At 35.7% G+C, this 23,676-nt stretch overlaps 3 protein-coding genes across 7 annotated transcripts in view; 2 read left to right on the top strand and 1 right to left on the bottom strand.

The window, feature by feature from the left end:
• LOC142337631 (unconventional myosin-Ia-like) overlaps positions 1-13,301 on the top strand; it is an 85,552-nt gene extending 72,251 nt beyond the window's left edge. For all 3 annotated transcript variants that reach the window (XM_075387019.1, XM_075387010.1, XM_075387027.1), the window contains 2 exons: positions 12,337-12,513; positions 12,770-13,301. In XM_075387019.1, coding sequence (XP_075243134.1) covers positions 12,337-12,513; positions 12,770-13,165 — 573 coding nt within the window. In that variant the 3' untranslated portion in view covers positions 13,166-13,301. The remainder of the gene's footprint in view (positions 1-12,336; positions 12,514-12,769) is intronic.
• LOC142337648 (uncharacterized) overlaps positions 1-23,676 on the bottom strand; it is a 422,288-nt gene that overhangs the window by 227,447 nt on the left and 171,165 nt on the right. The gene's annotated exons all lie outside the window — the stretch shown is intronic.
• Positions 21,250-23,099, top strand: LOC142348074 (deoxynucleoside triphosphate triphosphohydrolase SAMHD1-like). The gene has a single exon (XM_075399242.1). It carries the CDS (start codon positions 21,422-21,424, stop codon positions 22,988-22,990), a length of 1,569 nt encoding a protein of 522 aa, XP_075255357.1. The 5' UTR covers positions 21,250-21,421; the 3' UTR covers positions 22,991-23,099.

Genomic DNA, 23,676 nt, shown 5'->3' with positions numbered 1-23,676 from the left:
AATTGGAGTAGTAATTTTGGTCACGCTGAAACAGGAAAGAGAGCAAAAAAGCAAATGGTTTTGCCGCGGGAATTTTTTTTAAACTAATTTGAAAGTAGAGTGAGAAAATGGTGTTTGAACAAACATTCGCTTTCTCGCTGAAGGTTTTTTGTTCACATGCGGCTATTTCAATTTGATTTTTACCGTTTTTTCGATTTTTTGGATCGGATTTTTTTTCTGAATGGTTTTCCAGTTGCATTCATTGTTCATTCTAGGCCTATTTGTTTTTTTAAATCAGATTTTCGTTTCTCAGTTGTGGGTTTTTGTTCACATGTGGCATTTTGACATTTATTTTTGTTTTCATAAATCATTTTATCTGAGTTTTTCTTAGAAATCGTTTCCCAATTCACGCGTAGTCAGTCAAAGGTCTAGTTTTTGTTTACTCAATGAAGATTCTTTTAATTGTACGTCAAGATATGTCCTGCTATGGTTTTTTATTTCGCTTTACCTCTTCATCACGTTTTTTGTTTTACACAAGTCATGATTTTCACGTTTGACTTCTGACTTATTTCACTCTGTTAACCTCTTGCATGTATTTACCCATTAAATTGGTGGGAGATCGATTTATCATATGGCAAGAAAGAAAGATCTAAGCAGTATCTTTGCAGAAGGTTGTCAAGCGGCGAATATTTTATCGGAAATTTTTTGTTTTGCTTTTCTTTTGTCAGCTAAAATTTGCTGTTGTTCCACTAATTTTCCTTCATTTGGCCATTAATTAAATTTTCCCAGCAATTTATAATCGAATGCCGGGAAAAATGCTCAATAAAAGCCCTGTTCAAGCATGGCAAACAAAAGTATGAATTAAATTTTTTTAATTGCTTCCAAACGAAGTTTGCAGCATTTATTTTAGTCCTCTGGTTTTCAAGCGGCTTTTCCCTTAACCGGTTTTTGTGCTGACCATTATAACTTTTCGTCCTCAAAAAGGTGATAAACAGCTAAAGCCCGGAGGGCATTAGTTGGCTGAAGAGCTCTCTTAGAGCTTTAATGCTCTCAAAGTATGCGATTCACTAAAATTGTTCCGAGCAGACAATTTCATTATGTGAAGGGCAGTTTTTAATCTTAACAGCCTCAGTCCCCCCCCAACACTCCCCCGTCCCCACTACTCAACCTGCGATTTGAACCCCGCTGTCGTGAAGCCATCCCAAACCTACCATCCGGGTTGCACTCCGCTCCCCCTCATTTCGTTCGTCCCCCTCATTTCGTCGAAGCCGGGATTCAGTTCTCTTAGAACCTTACCGTTTACTAGTCTCTAACTATTTGATTCACCGAAACTGTTTAGGAGACATAAATTCATGGTGTGAAGAGTGGTTTTAACAGTTTGACCCCCTCCCCCTCCAACTTAACCCTCCCCCTTAACCCCCTCCTTAGACACACTTCACCGCCCAGCACCTCACCCTTCCACTTTATTCTACGTTCAACCTTGCACACGCCCCCCCCGGCTTAAAATCCCATGCTGACCTCTCAATTACACTAAAGATAGCCTCCGTAAGCCGCAGCTAACTACTGACGACGCCAGTCGTTCGAAAGCACTTTGCCCAATGCTAGTCGGCTCTGTTTATTGCAATTAGGTGCAATGATTTTAAAACTAGGATTTTTAAATGGTTATTTAATTTCAAAAAGTGGAAATTGGCATAAGTTTTATGGACTCGAAGATGAGTATTGTATTATATTGGTTTTTCTAAGCTGAAGCAGATCTACTCATGACTTCTTTGGCTTCTTTATTTTTGTTAAAACTGCCTTTTGTTTTTGAACTTGAACTCTGATTTCTTTATATTCGAACATTGGCTTCCAGTTTTGAATATTGGGCATTAAACTCTATCTAATTCTGTTTAGTAGTCTATAGCCTCTGCTAATATCGAGAGATCTTTTATTGGAAATATTGGAAAGATGATTTGGAGAGTTTTTGAACCCAGAACAGTTCCTCCATCCTAATCAATCCCCCGCTTCCCCCTACACCCAAACCCAAGCTATTCCCGCTAATTACCCTACCCCACCATCTCTTCCTCGACTAGTTTCCCCTCAACCAACCTAACTCTCCTTACTACCACCCCACGTACTTCTCCCCAACACATCCGTCCATACTACTCGAACTTAATTGTACCCACCAGCTACATCTACCCTCCCCTGGCACCTGCACCCCACCAGCACTATTGTTATTAATGGGCGCCGTCAGCCTCTCATCGGCAAATATTTAGGCTCTCTCCTTTTTAAGACTCGAAGAGTCTTTATGGTTTTTTGTTTGTTTTTTGATAAGTGAGCGAGCTAGAAAACCGGAAGTTCAAGGAGTATATAAAGTTAGAACAAATTGCTTCAATGAACAAATCCGAAGAGCGGAGAAAAGACAGAGTGGTTCTTTTGTTCATGTCTTCTTTTTAAACAGAGCGAGAAATGTAGGTGTGGGAAAATTTTCGCTAAGCCAGCAATTTTTTTTGTTCGTGCTGCTATTTAAGCCGTTTTTTTGTTTTCTGAAACGTCTATGTTGTGTAAAAGGTTATTTCAGACAAAAGGTACATTTTTCAGGTTGTTTTGATAGCGTTTTGAAGATTTTTGGTAATAAAAGAGTTTTACGCTAATTTGAAGGTTTTTTTCAAATAGTTCTCTGGTTTTAAGGCTCTTTTAGAGATTTTTGTGCACTTAATGTTTTGTATTGCTTTTACTTGTAACTTGATGTGATCTTAATGCCCGTTTGCAGTTTCTATTACAATTTAAATATAAGTTTTTTCGTACCAAGGAATTTTTTTCTTTGAATTTCGACAATAAAAATGCAAAAGTTTTTTTATTTCCTACAGTTTTCACTTTATTTCAAAACTAGATCTTTTTGTGATTATTTCGGCTTGCACGAATTTGTGTGAGCAATTAACTTGTCTCGATTACTTGAAATATTTATTTTCCCTTTGTATTTTTACTTGTGCAAATTGAAAAAATTAATTTTTTTAAATTATCTTACTTAGTTAGTTTTTTTTTCAATTAAGATAAGAGATATTAAGATAAGATCTTTTGATAAGATGTTTCAATAAGATAAGATGAGAGACAGGCACGTTTTGATCACGTTTTTTGTTTTACTTAAGTCACGATTTTCACGCTTGACTTCTGACCTACTTCACTCAATGTTTCAACTAAATGGATTTTAAATGCTTTCACGTATTGAATTACGTAATGTAGTGAATACGTTCAAAGCCAAAAGAAAAAAATCAAAAGAAGTTGGATAAACATATAAAGCCCGGTCGTTATGTCATAATGCATTAAGTTATCAAAGTTCATTTAAGCGATTACTAGCTGGCATTAATTTTATGCTTAATAGCCTTCAATTTAGAGGCTGAATTAAGTGCATTTTTGGAATCTAGCCAAATACTCAGAATTTATTCACCAAATAAGAACACTTTGAAACCTAGAAAAGTTCTGTCAATTTCTATCTCTTTGTTTTTTCTTCGGTTTTACTACTTTGTGTTCGTTGACTTCTTTCAAAGTTAGGGTATGCGTTTTAAGGACCCATGGTTTGAGCTGTAAGTTATATTGATTAGTAGATTTCCTGACCTGACAATACTATTTTTTTAAAAGAATAGGGAAACAAAATTTATTTTTTTTCTGAACAATAGTCTCTGTTTTTCTTTTATATACTGCTCTATATAAAAACACTGAATTAGAACAATTTTTGAAATTTGGGAAAAAATTGTCAATTTCAATCTTTCTTTTTTCTGTTTCATTCCCGATATGCGTCTAGCGCGTCAACGGCGGCTATTTTCTGGCAATCTGCCGGCTATGTTTTTGTTTTGGAACAATTGCGAGCGGAAGACGTCGGAAGGTGATCTTCGCATTGTATAGTTTTTGCAGAAGATCGGTTGTAGGGATTTTAGGAAGTTTTTTTGGGGAAGTCTGACGGGTTTTTTGTTAAGACCCTTTCAGTGTGCTCAACCAGGGTGTGAGAAATGAAATTACGTACACTTTTTTTCAAAGCTATTAATGAGTAATTTCACACAGTTGTTATTAATAGCCGCCGTCAGCCTCTGAACGGCTATTATTTAGGCTCTCTCTCCTTTTTTTCACAATTCAAATAATTTGAATTGTATTGGGTCGCTGTCTTTTGTTTATGTGCGTTAAGTCATTTGATGATTTTTGCGTTAGGTTTTATGACACTTGTTTTACAACTCTTAAACCACTCTACAAATGACTGACTTATGCACTAACTTTCCATTTTGATTACAGCAACTGAATGAATTTCAATAAGAGTGCATGACAATCGAGCCCATCCAATACGTACGGATTTTATTTTTTGTTTACCGACATGTTAGTTTCTATTCTCTTTGTTCGTTTGACAGGCGGCGTTTTTGAAATAATATCACAATTAAGGAGTCTTGGCAAGGAAAGATTCAAAGTTAGGTTATGCTTTTTAAGGACCGATATTGTGATCGGTAAGTTATGTTGTTTATTAGATTTTATGACTTGACAATACTATTGTTTTTTAAAAGCGATTAGGAAAACAAGGAACTGTTTTATGGTTTGGTTGCATTTCTGTGAAATTATTTTAAACAGTATTATTATTGTTTTAAACAGTAGGTGTGTTTTTTTTCTGAATCTGACACATTATTTTTTAAAGACAAATTTTGCGCATTACTGATCATCATAGTCATTTATCTAGAGCTAGAGTAGTTCACAAATATTCTAGTCGCAGAAGAACCTAGTATGTAGGTTTGTTGTTTGATGATAATCTGCGCCTGCAGCTTGTTTTTTCTGTGTACTTTCACTTAGTTGGAACTTTCATTTTTACTGTTTTTTTTGGATTGGATGTTTTTCTAAATGGTTTTCCCAATCCGTTCATAGTTCATTCTAGGCCTCTTCTTTGTTTATTGAACCAAATTTCTTTCTCGCTAGGCGTTTTATGTTCACATGCGGCATTTTGACATTGATTTTCTTTTAAATTTTTTTATCTGATTTTTTAGAAATAGTTTCCCAATTCACGCATAGTCCTTCTTGGGCTAGTTTTTTTGTCTAGTCAATGATGATTCTTTGAATTTTACGTCGACCTGTCCGGCTAAGTTTTTTATTTGCTTTACCCTTTGATCACGTTTTTCGTTTCACACAAGTAATGATTTTCACGTTTGACTTCTGACTTAATTCACTCACCGTTTCAACTGAATGGATTTTAGGTTCTTTCGCGCATTCAATTACGCAATGCGGTGAATATGGTCAGAGTCAAAATATTAAAATCAAAGACTGGATAAATTGATAAAGCCCGGTCATTAGGTCATTGAGAATTAGGTTATCAAAGTTCATTACAGTGTTTGCTAGCTGACATCGGTATTAAGCTTATTAGCTTTTAGTTTAGAAGCTGAATTAAGTATAGTTTTAGAATCTAACTGAAACTGCACGCCAAATTATAACACTTTTGGACACTGAAAAAAAATAAGCAAAACACATTCGGTAAATTTGTCTGTTCTTTTTCTGTTTCAATCCCAATGTGCATCAAGCGCTTCAACGGCGGCTATTTTCCGGCAATCTGCCGGCTATCTTTTCATCGCGAAGTTATGAAACACTGAGGCGATGCCTAGTTGTTGAATTACTTCGACATGGCGAGAACAACCATGTGGACATGGGGTGGCGGGAGGTTATAATGGTAAAGACTCAAACTTTTGGCAGTACTTCAGTTTGTAATGACCTCGCATCTGTTAGGGACAGTTATTAATGTTGCTGTTAACCTCTTGCATCTCAAATCTGAAGCTATGTTCCTCTTCAGCTCCGAATTTAGTATTTACCCCTTAAAAAAGTGGGAGATGGATTTATCATATGCCAAGAAAGAAAGATGTGAGCCGTATCTTTGCAGAAGGTTGTCAAGCGGAGAATATTTTTTGGGAAAATTTTTTGTTATGTTTTTCTTTTGTCAGCTAAAATTCGCTGGTGGTCCACTAACTTTCCATCATTTCGCCAACAATTAAATTTACCCAGCAATTTATAATCGAATGCCGGAAAAAATTTTAAAGAAAAACCCTTTTCAAGCATGCCAAACAAAAGAACGAATTATTTTTTTTAATTGCTTCCAAACGAAGTTTGCAGCTTTTATTTTAGTCCTCTGGTTTTCAAACGGCTTTTCCCTTAACCGGTTTTTGTCTGAGCATTATAACTTTCTGTCCTCAAAAACGTGATAAACAGCTAAAGCCAGGAGGGCATTAAGTGGCTGAAGAGCTCTTTTAGAGCCTTAATACTCTCAAAGTATGCGATTCATCAAGATTGTTTTGAGCAGAGATTTTCATTATGTGAAGGGCAGTTTTTAATCTTTGACAGCCTCAGTCCCCCCAACTCTTCACCGTCCACACTACTCCACCTGGCAATTTCCTGAGCACCGCTCTCGTGAAGCCACCCCAAACCTACCATCCGGCTTGCACTCTGCTCCCCACTCATTTCGTGGCCAATATCCAATAAATCGAGAAACACAACCTCGATTTTGTTGGGGTTTTTCTCGAACCATTTTTCAAGATTGAGTTGTAAGCGTTTCGTGACATTAGGCTAATTTAGTTCCAAAGTACTTCAAAATTGGATATAAGTGCCCCCTTTTTTAACAAAGTGCTATCGTGAAGACTTGGGACAATCGTTCAGTACTCGTTTCACGCCATAAGTCACTAGTTTCTACACTATTGATAACTCATTTCAACGTCAATCATTCCTGCAGTACCTAATTTCCTCAATCTCAACGTAACACAACTCCGTAGTCTAATTGTCAGTGATATCCAGGCTCTGAGTGAATAATTTCCGAGAGATGAACACATTTTACAAAGATACTCATGCTTTATTGCTGATACTTACTTTTGCCTAAATATTTCTGGCTTGTCTGGGTGGATTATATGAGATTATAAAAGACTTAAAAATGAAACTTCAAGTGGGAGGATGCGATATTCAATTCTTAGAGGAAATCTTTGAACTTTGATTTCCCATTAGACTGGATAAATTTAGATCTTTTATTCGCAGGGGAAGTTTACGAAACTAATAAAAACCTCAATTTAAATTATATATTTCATCGAACTGGATAAATCTAGAGATTTTAACCGGAGGGGAAATTCATGAAATTAATGGAGATTTTAGTTTATGCTATGATTTTTCATTGAATTGGTGGGAGACGTTTAAAATGTTACATTCAATCATAATTAGAATATCTAATCTGTACTCAGTTATCCTGATTTTTCGTCTGTTACCGTTTTGAGCTAGAATATTTTGTTTAAAAGTAGTTTGTAAAATTTCAGTAGATTCAATTCCTGTTATTTTTGGAGCAACAGTTGAAGTACTACGAGGTTCTGATTTTCGTCTATATTTTTGTTACAGAATGTGTTGCAAGATCATAACAGGATATTGGTTATTGCATCCAACCATGTCTACTTCTTGGACACGAAACCCAACCCGTCAATTAAGGAGTCCTCCCCTTCTTTTTTTAATTTTTTTGATCTGATTTTTTAGAGATGGTTTTCCCAATTCACTCCTAGTCCTTTTTGGGCTAGTTTTTTGTCTAGTCAATGAAGATTCTTTGAATTGTACGTCGACTTGCCCTGTTAGTTTTTTTTAATTCGCTTTTCCTTTTGATCACGTTTTTCGTTTGTACACAAGTCATGACTTTCACGTTTGACTTCTGATTTTTTTCACTCACTGTTTCAACTGAATGGATTTTAAGTTTTTTCGCGCATTCAATTACGCAATGCGATTAATTCTGCCAAAGTCAAAATAGCAAAATCAAAAGAAACTGAATAAACCGATAAAGCCCGGTCATTAAGTCATTGATAATTAGTTTATCAAAGTTCAATACAGTGTTTGCTAGCTGACTTTGGTATTAAGCTTAGTAGCTTTCAGTTTAGAAGCTGTATTAAGTATAGTTTTAGAATCTAACTGAAACTGCACGCCAAATTAGATTACTTTTTGACACTGAAAAAAAATAAGCAAAACATTCGGTAAATTTGTCTGTTCTTTTTCTGTTTCAATCCCAACGTGCATCGAGCGCTCCAACGGCGGCTATTTTCCGGCAATCTGCCGGCTATCTTTTCATCGCGAAGTTATGAAACACTGAGGCGATGCCTAGTTGTTGAGTTACTTCGACATGGCGAGAACAACCATGTGGACATGGGGTGGCGGGAGGTTATAATGGTAAAGACTCACATTTTTGGCACTACTTCATTTTGTAATGACCTCGCATCTGTTAGGGACAGTTATTAATGTTGCTGTTAACCTCTTGCGTCTCAAATCTGAAGCTATGTTCCTCTTCAGCTCCGAATTTAGTATTTACCCCTTAAAAAAGTGGGAGATCGATTTATCATATGCCAAGAAAAAAAGATGTGAGCAGTATCTTTGCAGAAGGTTGTCAACTGGAGAATATTTTATGGGAAAATTTTTGTTATGTTTTTCTTTTGTCAGCTAAAATTCGCTGGTGGTCCACTAACTTTCCATCATTTCGCCAACAATTAAATTTACCCAGCAATTTATAATCGAATGCCGGAAAAAGTTTTAAAGAAAAACCCTTTTCAAGCATGCCAAACAAAAGAATGAAATAAATTTTTTTTAATTGCTTCCAAACGATGTTTGCAGCATTTATTTTAGTCCTCTGGTTTTCAAGCGGCTTTTCCCTTAACCGGTTTTTGGCTGACCTTTCTAACTTTTCGTCCTCAAAAAGGTGATAAACAGCTAAAGCCCGGAGGGCATTAGGTGGCTGATGAGCTCTCTTAGAGCTTTAATGCTCTCAAAGTATGCGATTCACCAAGATTGTTCCGAGCAGACAATTTCATTATGTGAAGGTCAGTTTTTAATCTTTGACAGCCTCAGACCCCCCAACACTTCACCGTCCACACTACTCCACCTGGCGATTTCCTGAACACCGCTCTCGTGAAGCCACCCCAAACCTACCATCCGGCTTGCACTCTGCTCCCCACTCATTTTGTGGCCAATATCCAAAAAATCGAGTAACACAACCTCGATTTTGTCGGGGTTTTTCTCGAACCATTTTTCAAGATTGAGTTGTAAGCGTTTGTAGAAACCCGTGACATTAGACTAATTTAGTTCCAAATTACTTCAAAATTGGATATAGGTGCCCCCACGTTTAACAAAGTGCTATGGTGAAGACTTGGGACAATCGTTCACTATTCGTTTCACGCCATAAGTCACTAGTTTCCACACTATTGATAACTCATTTCAACGTCAATCATTCCTGCAGTAGCTAATTTCCTCAATCTCAACGTAACACAACTCCGTAGTCTAATTGTCAGTGACATCCAGGCTCTGAGTAAATAATTTCCGAGAGATGAACACATTTTACAAAGATACTCATGCTTTTTTGCTGATACTTACTTTTGCCTAAATATTTCTGGCTTGTCTGGGTGGATTATATGAGATTATAAAAGACTTAAAAATGAAACTTCAAGTGGGAGGATGCGAAATTCAATTCTTAGAGGAAATCATTGAACTTTGATTTCCCATTAGACTGGATAAATTTAGATCTTTTATTCGAAGGGGAAATTTACGAAACTAATAAAAACCTCAATTTAAATTATATATTTCATCGAACTGGATAAATCTAGAGATTTTAACCGGAGGGGAAATTCATGAAATTAACGGAAATTTTAGTTTATGCTATGATTTTTCATTGAATTGGTGGGAGACGTTTAAATTGTTACATTCAATCATAATTAGAATATCTAATCTGTACTCAGTTATCCTGATTTTTCGTCTGTCACCGTTTTGAGCTAGAATATCTTGTTTGAAAGTAGTTTGTTAAATTTCAGTAGATTCAATTCCTGTTATTTTTGGAGAAACAGTTGAAGTACTACGAGGTTCATGATTTTCGTCTATATTTTCGTTACAGAAAGTGTTGCAAGGTCAGAACAAGATATTGGTTATTGCATCCAACCATGTCTACTTCTTGGACACGAAACCCAACCCGTCAATTAAGGAGTCCTCCCCTTCTTTTTTTAATTTTTTTATCTGATTTTTTAGAGATGGTTTTCCCAATTCACTCCTAGTCCTTTTTGGGCTAGTTTTTTTGTCTAGTCAATGAAGATTCTTTGAATTGTAGGTCGACTTGCCCTGTTATGTTTTTTTAATTCGCTTTTCCTTTTGATCACGTTTTTCGTTTGTACACAAGTCATGACTTTCACGTTTGACTTCTGATTTTTTTCACTCACTGTTTCAACTGAATGGATTTTAAGTTTTTTCGCGCATTCAATTATGCAATGCGATTAATTCTGTCAAAGTCAAAATAGCGAAATCAAAAGAAACGGAATAAACCGATAAAGCCCGGTCATTAAGTCATTGATAATTAGTTTTTCAAAGTTCAATACAGTGTTTGCTAGCTGACTTTGGTATTAAGCTTAGTAGCTTTCAGTTTAGAAGCTGAATTAAGTATAGTTTTAGAATCTAACTGAAACTGCACGCCAAATTAGAACACTTTTGGACACTGAAAAAAATAAGCAAAACACATTCGGTAAATTTGTCTGTTCTTTTTCTGTTTCAATCCCAATTTGCATCAAGCGCTTCAACGGCGGCTATTTTCCGGCAATCTGCTGGCTATCTTTTTATCGCGAAGTTATGAAACACTGAGGCGATGCCTAGTTGTTGAATTACTTCGACATGGCGAGAACAACTATGTGGACATGGGGCGGCGGGAGGTTATAATGGTAAAGACTCAAACTTTTGGCAGTACTTCATTTTGTAATGACCTCGCATCTGTTAGGGACAGTTATTAATGTTGCTGTTAACCTCTTGCATCTCAAATCTGAAGCTATGTTCCTCTTCAGCTCCGAATTTAGTATTCACCCCTTAAAAAAGTGGGAGATCGATTTATCATATGCCAAGAAAGAAAGATGTGAGCAGTATCTTTGCAGAAGGTTGTCAAGCGGAGAATATTTTTTGGGAAAATTTTTTGTTATGTTTTTCTTTTGTCAGCTAAAATTCGCTGGTGGTCCACTAACTTTCCATCATTTCGCCAACAATTAATTTTACCCAGCAATTTATAATCGAATGCCGGAAAAAATTTTAAAAGAAAAACCCTTTTCAAGCATGCCAAACAAAAGAACGAATTAAATTTTTTTTAATTGCTTCCAAACGATGTTTGCAGCATTTATTTTAGTCCTCTGGTTTTCAAGCGGCTTTTCCCTTAACCGGTTTTTGGCTGACCTTTCTAACTTTTCGTCCTCAAAAAGGTGATAAACAGCTAAAGCCCGGAGGGCATTAGGTGGCTGATGAGCTCTCTTAGAGCTTTAATGCTCTCAAAGTATGCGATTCACCAAGATTGTTCCGAGCAGACAATTTCATTATGTGAAGGGTAGTTTTTAATCTTTGACAGCCTCAGTCTCCCCAACACTCCCCCGTCCACACTACTCCACCTGGCGATTTCCTTAACACCGCTCTCGTGAAGCCATCCCAAACCTACCATCCGGCTTGCACTCTGATCCCCACTCATTTCGTGGCCAATGTCCAAAAAATCGAGTAATACAAACTCGATTTTGTCGGGGTTTTTCTCGAACCATTTTTCAAGATTGAAATGTAAGCGTTTGTAGAAACCCGTGACATTAGGCTAATTTAGTTCCAAATTCCTTCAAAATTGGATATAGGTGCCCCCACGTTTAACAAAGTGCTATGGTGAAGACTTGGGACAATCGTTCACTATTCGTTTCACGCCATAAGTCACTAGTTTCCACACTATTGATAACTCATTTCAACGTCAATCATTCCTGCAGTACCTAATTTCCTCAATCTCAACGTAACACAACTCCGTAGTCTAATTGTCAGTGATATCCAGGCTCTGAGTAAATAATTTCCGAGAGATGAACACATTTTACAAAGATACTCATGCTTTATTGCTGATACTTACTTTTGCCTAAATGTTTCTGGCTTGTCTTGGTGGATTATATGAGATTATAAAAGACTTGAAAATGAAACTTCAAGCGGGAGGATGCGAAATTCAATTCTTAATGGAAATCTTTGAACTTTGATTTTCCATTAGACTGGATAAATTTAGATCTTTTATTCGTAGGGGAAATTTACGAAACTAATAAAAACCTCAATTTTAACCGGAGGGGAAATTAATGGAAATTTTAGTTTATGCTATGATTTTTCATTAAATTGGTGGGAGACGTTTAAAATATTACATTCAATCATAATTAGAATATCTAATCTGTACTCAGTTATCCTGATTTTTCGTCTGTTACCGTTTTGAGCTAGAATAACTTGTTTAAAAGTAGTTTGTTAAATTTCAGTAGATTCAATTCCTGTTATTTTTGGAGCAACAGTTGAAGTACTACGAGGTTCTGATTTTCGTCTATATTTTTGTTACAGAAAGTGTTGCAAGGTCAGAACAGGATATTGGTTATTGCATCCAACCATGTCTACTTCTTGGACACGAAACCCAACCCGTCAATTAAGGAGTCCTTCCCTCTTTTCAACCTCCGTTCTCTCTCCTGCTCACCTTACAATGATGGCGTCCTCGTTATACGAACTGTCACACGCGCAAAGGTCGGTACAGAGCAGGCGTTGTTTGATAAATATCAGAAATGATTACATTACTACTTTTCTAAGTTATTTCATGTTGTCAGTATAGTGATACTATTATCGTTACTTTACAATTAGTTAATATATGTGTTGCACTACTCTGTACGCAAGCTTTCGTATTGTAAGGGAAATGAACTATAATCCATAGGAAATTACTTGGTATTCAAAAATTTTTATTCTCTCCGTTTTTGTTCAAGTAAATCATTCATGCCAATTTCAGGAACGCAAATCGTATCTGAAACGGAATCGAGAGTTGGGAGATATTTTAATCTCAACTGAAAATCTCATCGAGATAGTGACGAAACTTCACATGGAATTCACCACTTTGACCAAGATGAAGATCCCAATTGAGATTCTTCCTTCCTTTGCTGTGAATCTCTCTGACAAACAACTTCAGATGAGGTTCGAGCGAAGACAACAAACTTTACATTTAGAAGAAGATCTAAACGGAGACACAGTAGATCGTATTAGAAATGGTCTCAACGACTCCTCAGATAGCCACGTGATTGATCCCAGCGCTTCGCCTCTGGACCAGAGTCTAGACTCGATTCCTGAGACCGGAGTCAACACGGAGATTACAAAAGTGAAGAACACTATTACAGTCATTACATCGTAAACATATCATTACATATCAGGAGCTTCTATAAAATCCCAAACAAAGCTGATTCCATTTATTTTGTCATCATATCCTCGATGCTTTCCATTTAGTTGTTATTAGTCGGAATAAACCTAAATATATGTTTCCATCGTGATTTTAGTAGTTTTGTCAAGGAAACATCAGCTTGTGTAAACCTTTGAGACCTTTTGCATTTCCATTGGTTAAATACCTTTTGCATTTTCATTGGTTCCTTTTCAGTCGTGAGCAGCCTTTAGAGATATAGCACTAGTATTGAATAACTGTCTTTTGAGTTATTTTTTACTTATTAATAGCCGCGAAGCGATAGTGGCTATTATTGGGGACATCGTGTTTTTTTAATAGCCGCGAAGCGATAGCTGAGGCTATTATTGGCCTTCTTTTGATTAATAGCCGCCCTCATCTTCTCAGCCGGCTATTATTGCGCTCGTATTTTTTACAATTCAAAGAATTTGAATTGTATTGGTGCGCTGTGTTTTTTTTTTTTTAAGATGTGTTCACACGTTTTCCAATGACTTTGATCTTTCGAAACGGGATAAACAGGTAAAGCCCAGCGGGCATTAAGTTTCATTAGAGGCCCAAAGTGGGCTTTAGTAGTCCTTCAAGTGCGTATAGTGGTGCAGCTGCTGGGATGGCCTTAATTAAAGGTTAAAAGGTCATTTTTAGGAGTTTTTCGGCTCAAAATGGTGCAATTTTTGGTGTTTTTTGTGATTTTTTTGAGATTTTTGTTTGCTTAGTCTAAGGTTGAGGTTTTTAAAAGCTGATGAAGGCCTTTTGCGAGACAAATTTGCTTGTTATTACCATTTTATGAGCTATATGTCGTGGTACTACAAACACAAACACACAAAATGATACTAATTTTTGCAATTTTTTTTCAGGTTTTTTGAAATTTTTGTCATTTTTTGAGTTTTTTAGCCCTAGGTGTCACGAAACCTCCTCTAGGGTTTGATAAAGGGTTGGATGATAGGTTACTGCACAGTTTCTAGTGGTAATGGAACGGTTTTCAACTTTTTGACATCATGAATTTTAGCATTTTTTGTCAAAAGTTGCAAATTTTTCATGTTTTTTGACATACTTATTGTCATCCTTCAAGTTGTTTGAGTCCCAGGGCAAGAAACCCATATTAGGGGTTGGATAATAAGTTACTGAAAAATTTTTAGTTGCCATGGAATAGGTTTCATCTTTTGAATATCACAAATTTTAGCAATTTTTTTGAACAAATTTGCATTTTTTTCAGGTTTTTGAAAATTTTCATCATTTTCTCAGTTCTTCCAGTTTCAGGAGTAGGCAATCTCCGTTGAGGTTTGTTAATAGGGAACTGCATAGTTTCTAGTAACAATGGAACGCTTTTTAAATTTTTAATGTTTCGAATTTTTGCATTTTTTTTTATAAGATCTGCAATTTTTTTAATGTTTCCTAAAGTTTTTGTCAGGTTTTGATATTCGTCCATTCTCAAGTGTAAGAAAACCTATTCCACGTTTTGATGAAAAGTTAGTGCACGGGTTTTAGTTTCAATGGACTTGTTTTCAACAATTTAACCTTTCGACATAGAAATTGTTTGATAGAATTTGCAATTTTTTTCAAGTTTTTTTTTAAACTGTATTTTTTTTATTTTTTCTTGCCTCAGTTGCCAGGTAAACGCATCCAGGGTTCGACAATATTTTATTAAATAGGGGGCAATTGAATGGCTTTCAACATTTTAATAGAAGGAATTTCTATTTTGAAATTTGAAATTTTTTCTAAAATTTATTGCCTATCGATCTATGAGCCAATGATTCTTTAATGCTTGGAATTGGGTTACTGGATAGCCTCTAGAGACACAGAAATGATTCTGAAGATATTTATATCAAAATTTTCAGCAAACTTTTCTTATAACTTGCAATTGATTTCTTTTTTTTTCTTAAATTTTTTGGTCATTTTCAAGTTAATCGATCTCCAAGGGCCAATGAATATTTTTCAGGTATTGCAGATATAATACTGGACCGATTTCCGAAACAAAAATTGGTTTTGAACATTTTTTTGTAATAGGTGTATTTAAAGGGAAAAAGTTTTGCCTTAGGTTTAAAAGCTTCAAGAGTTTTAGCAATGAGTTTGTTTTTGTTTAGTTTTGACTCTTTTAGTTTCTCAATTCTTTGGTGATTTTTGTGTTCTGGCTGGCATTGTTCAAGTGATCTGCTGATCAGGCAGAGTGCGTCTGAGTTTTTCATTCAATTCTTTGAATTGTATTTCAGGACTTGTCCTGCTATGTTTTTCTACTTCGTCAAACTTTTTTCGCTTTACCATTTTGCCGCTTTTTCGACATTTTGCGTGAAATCTTTTTGACTTCTCTAGGCTAGTTTCTCTCTTCTCTCATTCTGCTTAAAGTGAATTTGAACATCAGTTGCTTAGCAAAGCAATTCAAAATGAACATAGTCGGTATAAAAAATTGAAGTCAGAAATAGAAACGGGATAAACCCATAAAGCCCAATTTTAGATACCCGCTATTTGAACGTCGTTCCTATAAGTCTTAGTTACCACCTCTAATGCTTATTGGTGTTGATAGTAGCCCCTGTAGCCTCTCTCTAAGAAACAGAAGTATGTTCAACTACGAAATGCCATCAAAATAAATCGGACTTAAAAAATATTTTTGTACAAAAATCTTTTTTTTTTCAATATATTCTATTCGTTCAATCCCAATCATGCTTATTGGAATCAACGGCGGCTATTTTCCGGCAATCTGCCGGGTATGTTTTTTTATAGCCGCGTCCTCAATTCTAGGCGGCTATTATAGCGCTCCTAAATTTTTTTTTACAATTCAAAGAATTTGAATTGTATTGGGGCGCTGTGTTTTTTTTTAAGATGTGTTCACACATTTTTCAATGACTTTGATCTTTCGAAACGGGATAAACAGGTAAAGCCCAGCGGGCATTAAATTTCATTAGAGGCCTAAAGTGGACTTTAGTAGTCCTTCAAGTGCTTGGAGTGGTGCAGCTGCTGGGATCGCCTTAATTAAAGGTTAAAAGGTCATTTTTAGGAGTTTTTGGGCTCAAAATGTTGCAATTTTTCATGTTTTTTGTGATTTTTTTTTGTTTTACTCTTACGTTGAAGTTTTTGAAAAATGATGAAGGCCTTTTGCGAGACATAATATTTTGTTATGACCATTTTATGAGCTATATGTTTTGGTACTACAAATACAAACATGCAAAGTCAATGTTAGGTCAATTGCGTGACTTACCACTTCTGAACTTGCCTAATGAACTTATTTTTTTGAACATTTACTAGGTAAAGGTCAGCAGTGTGCATCTAAGTAGTGCCAAACGTATATGCCCTAACTCGTGAGTATTAGAGTGTCGAGTTTTTCATTTCGAATATTGTTTTTGAAACTCTTCATTAGGGATTTTTCCGTATAGAGCATGTCTCATAAAAGTGACAGTCCGAATCTAACCAAACAGTTAGTGGTCTAATAAAGGGCTCGTGGTTAATCTTATTTCTTCAGTTCTTTCATTTCGTGGAAGACCGCAAGCGTATATCGTGGCTATTCTCCGGCAATCTGGCGGCTATGTTATACGATGTGGAAACAGCGTGTTATCAACACATGCTAAATCTGTGTTTTTAGGAGTCTCTAATGATAATGGTCAGCTATGTTCGGTCCATGAGACAATTGGATCCATGCTTATTGGTACAATCAATGTAGAATATAATAAAATTTTTTAGTTTAATGAAAAACTACTTGTGGAAAACGATAAATGAGGTTTTTATAGCTGTGAAGCTGAAAGCTGAGCGGAGTATATTGCGGTGCTCTTTTTTTACTGCTCGAAGAGTATTGGTTTGGATAAGGTTATTCACCGGAATTATTATTCGTTCAGACAGCGTTTTAACCTAAAATTGAATGGGTAAAATTGCCGTGCGAACTAATTTTTTTCTCAGCGGGAGAAGTTTTTTGATCATGCGCTTCGATCAGTCAACAAATTTTTTACTTGAATAGTGCTGTTCGACACAGTGCCGCATATAGGTAGCCATTTTTAGCCGTTTTTTGTCCAATTGGCCCAGTTTTTTGCTTATATTTTAGTTTTTTCTCAAATAATTTTTAATAGAAGCTGTATTATTATGTGAACCTCTGAAGTTGATACCGCAGTGTTTTGAAAGTCTAATAATGCGCTTTAAGTCTAATAATGCGCATTTGGCAGTTTTTATTCAACTTTTCTGTTCTTGTTTTGTTTTTGGATTTAGTTACTAGAAAATGTCTTTTGTACACTCTCAAGGATCCTCATTTTCTTTTACTCATAATTGAATGACTTTGTTTCGTTCAGTTTTTGAAATTCTGCAAAAATATTTTCGTAAGCGCAAATATGTACCGTTATTTTATTGCAAAATATTTCATTGTTTTCAATTTTTGAAATGTGTTTCACATTATAATCTTTATAGAAGTATAGCAGTATAATTTTTTGCTAAATAATGAAATATAAATAATTTTCTACTTAATTTTTTTTTCAATTTGATTTTTAACTTTCAAATAGAACTAGTCTTTTTTTGTTTTCATGTTATTGTTTGTTCTTATTCTCCGCCATTTGACTTGTATTTTCTGACTGTCATTTTTCTGAGACCCATATTTCAAATCAGGTCTGCTTTTTATCAGTAGTTAAAAATAATGGTTTTAGCCTTTTTGTTAGGTGTTTATTTTGCTTGCAATTGATTTCATTTGACAGTGCAGCACTAAGAACTTGCTTGAAATTCGGTTTAAATTTAATGTCTGATAATTACTTTCTACGAATAACTATGGGGTCTTAGTTTTGATTTTAAAAGATTTCGACTGAATTGTATTGTTCTTCCGTTGTCTTTTTGTCGCTTTTGTTGATTTTCAGTCTGTTTGCTATTTTTGTCCATTGTAATGTTCTATTGATTTTGTTGTTAATTGAAATTAAGTTTCATACCTGTAGGCTCTATTTATTACAAAGGACTTAAGTTTCTTGTGCTACAGAGTTCTCTTTTATGCAATTTGACGAAAAATTTTCTCGTTTTTTTCTGTTTTTCAAAAATAGATGTTTTTGCTCATTAAGGCTTGTCTGATATTTTGTGGTTAGTTAACTAGTTTTTATTGCATGAAACAACGGTTTTCGTTTGTATTTGTACTTGTGCTACATGGAAAGTAAATTGAATTTTTCATGTTAATTTATTCTGGCAATTTTTTTCGTTCTTTGACTTAAGACTGTTGTTCTATCTGAATTGATGCCTTCTGCAAGGAGATGTTAGCTATTTGAAAAGCCGGTTCGTTCGGAGGATACGACTTCGAGTGGTTTCAAGCCGGCTATGTTTTTTTGTTTCGTCTTCTGACGCTCTTTTTTCGTTTTACATTTGTTTACACAAAGCTGAAAAGTATAATCTTCTGAATGACTTCTTCCTCTCAATAACGGCTTTTGTGCGCACGACGTCATTTCTCACTCTCTGTAGCAAAAGTTTTTCGTGTGTATAGATTTTGATCAGGCGTGACTTACCTCACTCAGTAAACTGTTTTTTGCACTTTAAAACTTAAGTTTACGGTGAATTAAATTAAAGTCAAATGAACTCATTTGTGTAATAAGGTCCCTTGACATAATTTTGAGCGGCGTCGATTTTTTTCAACTTAGATCTGTATCTATTTCTATCTCTATTATACGCAAGTCTTTTTCGCAGTTATTCCGGCAATTTGCCGGCTCTGTTTTCCATTTTTTTAATTTATTTTTTTGATCGTTGAACTGTGAAATTATCTTTAAAAGAATTTATGCAAAGCGCGCAAAACTTCAAATTTTATTTACCGCGGAATTTATTTCACCAAATTGTAGCCATGATAGTTGAGTAGCGCTATGTTGAAGCATTCTGCCGCGTGGCTACTAACCGTGGCTTCTTCAAATTGCAATTCCTTAACGAGCTCTGTTGATGGGTATGTACTCTGCTTGAAGCGGTTATAAAGAGTGTTTTTTAACTTACCTCGGGGTTGGGGGCAATAAAGAATATGCTCAGCTGCCCCTGATAGTGTGTTTTGCACTCAATAGAAAAATAGCTGATAATTTTTTAAATAAAAATGGTTCTCTTAAGAGGTACCAGGAAATGTTTTAATTTTTATTCTTATCTCTCAAAATTTATATTTTCTACTCATTTTGTGTGATAACTATTTGTCGTGTTTTTTACGATCCTTCAAACAACATCTTTTTGGAATTCTACTACTCAGAGACTGATTTTGATTAAGTGAAACTATCTGCATTATGAGTGTGTTATCATGTGATGTTTTTGTGCATACATTGCTTACTTCACATTACTTCAGACAACATTCCACTGACTTATGAAATCTAAATTCAGAATATAAACTCTAAATCAAATTCAATAGAGGTCACCCAAGCTAAATAGTTAAAAGCTATATTGTTTGAAAAACATCAGTATCTGAAATTTAAAATAAGAATAGAATTTTTAATGTGAACCACGTTTTTTGTATCGCCTTTTTTGTCTTCTGTCTGTTGACTAGGGGATCTAAACACGCCATTTCGTGGCTACAATACGCTAATCTGCCTGCTGTAATTTTTAGTTCAAGTTTCCGATATGAGTTCTCTAAGTTTAGATTAAAACAGACATTTGAAGGTCGCAAGAAAAAGACTCGAGGAATTCGAAACTGAACAATGACAACCTGTGACCGATGCATTATAATGATGCGTATGATGCATAAATAATTTTTTGATCCCTATATGAGAAATAATGTTTAAGAAATTTCTCAAATATAACTATAATCTATTATCCAATGTTTAGAAAGGTTGCTGTATATAAACTGCATCAACTGTTTTTTAATTAAATTTTAAAAAATTTCGAGTATGATCAACCAACTCAAATAGTTTCAGCAAAATTTTCAAATGGTTGACGACGGCTAATTTTTTTTATCGCTTTCCGTTTTGAATTTTTTAGCAAATTTTGTAGTTTGTTTTTAATTGCTCTCAAATGAAGTTTGTATCAATTATATTAGTCATGTGGCCTTTTTATGCAATTTTTCGCCTGACCAATTTTTGTTTGCCCATTTTGTCTTTTCATCCTCAAAAAGGGATAAACAGGTCAAGAGGGCATTAAGTTGTGTTAGAGCCTTTCGATTGACTAAACTCTAAGTACGCAATTCACCGAAACTCTTTTTGGGACATAAATTCTTGGTGTGATAATTTCATGTGGTCACAAATTAGTTTGTGACTCTCCTCTCACCGGACACCCCTTCACTTAACCTGAAGATAGCCTCCCTAAACCGTAGCTAGCTACTGACGAAGCCAACCGCGCGCCAGTCGTTTGAGAGCAACTCGGGCAACATTAGTCCGTTGTGTAGATGCACACCAGCCTATTTAATTCATATAGCTTTCATTGGCTTCCGGATACTTTAGGAAGTTAAATACAATCAAAACCTAATAGCTCAGGAGTGTTAAGGTTCATTTAACTATGTAATTTGAAATTTCAATCCAGTTAGGTTTGGTCTCACTTGTGATTGAGTTTTTTGTCTTTTTTCGCCTGAAACCCATTTCTAGTGAAAACACCGCCAAATAAATTTTGAAGTGTTTTCACTAGAAATGGGTTTTGGGCGAACAGCAAGAAGCTATGTTTTTGCTTGTCTTGAGGCATTCGGATCTTGGGATTTTTTAGAAATGTCACGACTTGATTCAAAAAATATGGGCTCCATTAGATTTATTTTTTGAACTTTCTGATACACGCATGCGTTTTCAAGTCTTTTCTGTCTTTAGTGACGTCATCTGACAAAAATTTAGATCTAAGTGTAAGTTTAAAAACCCAGGAACATAGTTAAAGAGGAAGTTTTTTTAAGTTTTCTTTTACCCCCCAACTATATAGCCTACTTAATTACCGAGATCGGAAATCTAAATTAATATATCAGGCCTCGTTAGTGTAATGCAAAAGCTATCTAATTTTGTTTTTTTTTTGTGGAAACGCGTTTTCTATGTACGATAAGTAAACTGGTGTAAAACTGATATGATGATGGTTACAAAAACTTCTTGGCTCGCAAATTAACATATACATGCTCGTACAAAAAGTAGATGCTTATGCGTTTTGCAGCATATCGTGAAGGTCAGTGTCAGCTAAGATTTGCAGTTGACTGAACTGATTGAGATAAGACAAAATACTTCAGATAGTTTGTTGATTGTACATATCAATAGTGTAACTGCTGAGCAGTCTAGAGCGCTTGTAAAGCGCAAACATAACTCAAATTCTGTGCAATCCTAAATTTAAGCATCTTGCAATACAGCGATGCCCTCGAAAACGTTCAACGATCCAATATACGGTCCGATAGATCTGGACAGAAGACTGGTCAAATTCATCGATACCGTTCAATTCCAGAGGCTGCATCACTTGCGACAACTGGGTGTCGCATTCAGTGTGTATCCTGGTGCCTCTCATACAAGGTTCGAGCACTCTGTTGGCACTGCACACCTAGCTGGCGAACTGTTGAAACGACTGGAAGACGTCGCATCTCCTGCGATCAAACACGTCTTCAATCAGAAGGATGTTCTGTGTGTCAAAATTGCAGCTTTGTTGCATGATTTAGGACACGGGCCGTTTTCACATTTCTGGGAACATGTGATTTCAGTTCACAATCAGGTGCTAACTGAGGAGAATCGAGAGAGCGAGAAAGTTGAGGCTTTCGTTCACGAGGAAATGACTCTGAAGCTTATTGATGTGGTTCTGCAAGAAAATCCAGATATTCGAGTGGAACTTGATTTGGAAGATGATGATGTCATTTTTATAAAAGAACTTATTATACCAAGCACTCGAGGGAAATCAAATCGAAGTAAGGAACCGCTGAAAAACTTTCTCTATGAGATTGTCTCGAATAAGCAAAATGGCAATGACGTTGACAAATGGGACTACATTCGGAGAGATAGTCATCATGTTGGAATCAATACGAGCTTCGAATTGAAGCGACTTCTAAATCTATGCAAGGTATTTATTTGTCAGGAAAAAGGTAAGGTTGTCAGAACACACATTGCGTGGCCACAGCGAGAATTCGACAATATTTTGCAAATATTTGAACAGAGGAAGAGGCTGCACAAAAAAGTATACCAGCACAGAGTCATAAAGCCAATGGAACGATTGTACATTGAGTTGCTCAGAACTGCAAACGAATTCATAAAAGTGCCTTCTGCTAAAAACTCGGACAAATCACTGACACTATTTGAAGCCCACAAAGATCCGCATGTTTTTGTCAATCTGACGGACGCTATTTTGCACGGCTTTGTCATGTACAGTGGACCTAAGGTATCAAAATGCAGAGATATTCTGAACAAAATTCAAACTCGTCAGATTGGTAAATTAGTCTGCGAGGCAAACATTGACGATTTGTATTGCCACGATTCTTCTTACCTCAGAGAACTGCAGTGTGAGTTCCACAAATATTTGTCTTCCAATCAAGTGCCTCAAAGCGGAAACGATAACGATTCGTTGTTGAATATAGCAGAGGTAGATATACAATTTTACCAGACTAATCTCGATTTCGGAATGAAGGGAGCGGATAAGAATCCGATGAAAAATGTTTGGCTCTACTTCAAGGAGGACCTGAACGTGCCTGCTAGTCTTGCTGCTGATCTGGACGAAAAGTACGTTGATAGAATGACGCCAAAGAAAATTATGGAAAGCAATGTTTATCTATTTGCAAATTGTCCCGATGAAACAAGACGCAAGTTTATTCGAGATATGTTTGTCAAATTTTGCAAACAGAGTCGCGATGATGTATCGCCCCTTTCGATTTACCTCACTTCCAAAATGACCAATGGAGTTCATGGAAATGAATCAGCGAGGAGATTGAATTTTCAACTTTAGTTTCCGATTCGGAGTGCAAAGAAGATAATTGTTCTGTACAATTTGAAAAAGATGCTTCATCTGACTCATTTTTATTGCTCTTATTTCGTTAGTTAATTTTGCAATTCTACTCAATATTTAGAGCCATCATTGCTCTCTAATATGAACTGCTCAATATGAATTTGTTGCCATTTAGTAGTTTAACTTTACTTCAGTTTTCGAAGGTGGATTTACTTTGGTTCAAATCGAGGTGCAATTTGTATCTTAAATTAGATAAAAATCTGGTCTGATAAATTTCCTGTGTATTTTGTTTCGGAATGACTGCAGTTCATGATGATCGCCGGTGTTTAAGCGTTGTTGAAGAAGAAGAATTTATTTCGAGCTACCAATAACAAAAAAAATAAAGTAATATATGCAAAACAAATCGGGATTTTGGTTAATGAGAAAACTTGAAGGGGATAGGGAACGAGACGCATTGGTCTGATTTACAGCCTGCCCGGTGGCATGTCACACTTTATTATTATTTACAAAAACGGTGAAAGAAAGAAATATCAGTTACATTTCTCAAATTATTACAAATTTTGATATATTTTTTGCATGACCAGGTCGTGCAGAGTCCTGGATGACGCAGACTATCATCGCAAAGGTCAAACTCAGGACAAAAATTCCAAAATAAAAAGATTTTCTTTTTTCCTTTTTTTTCTAAG

This window comes from Convolutriloba macropyga, chromosome 1, assembly GCF_964194025.1.
Source record: "Convolutriloba macropyga chromosome 1, txConMacr16.3, whole genome shotgun sequence".
In the NCBI taxonomy this organism is placed as follows: Eukaryota; Metazoa; Xenacoelomorpha; order Acoela; family Convolutidae; genus Convolutriloba; species Convolutriloba macropyga.
Note: the sequence above shows the minus strand (reverse complement) of the source record. Positions and strands in the feature narration are given on the sequence as shown.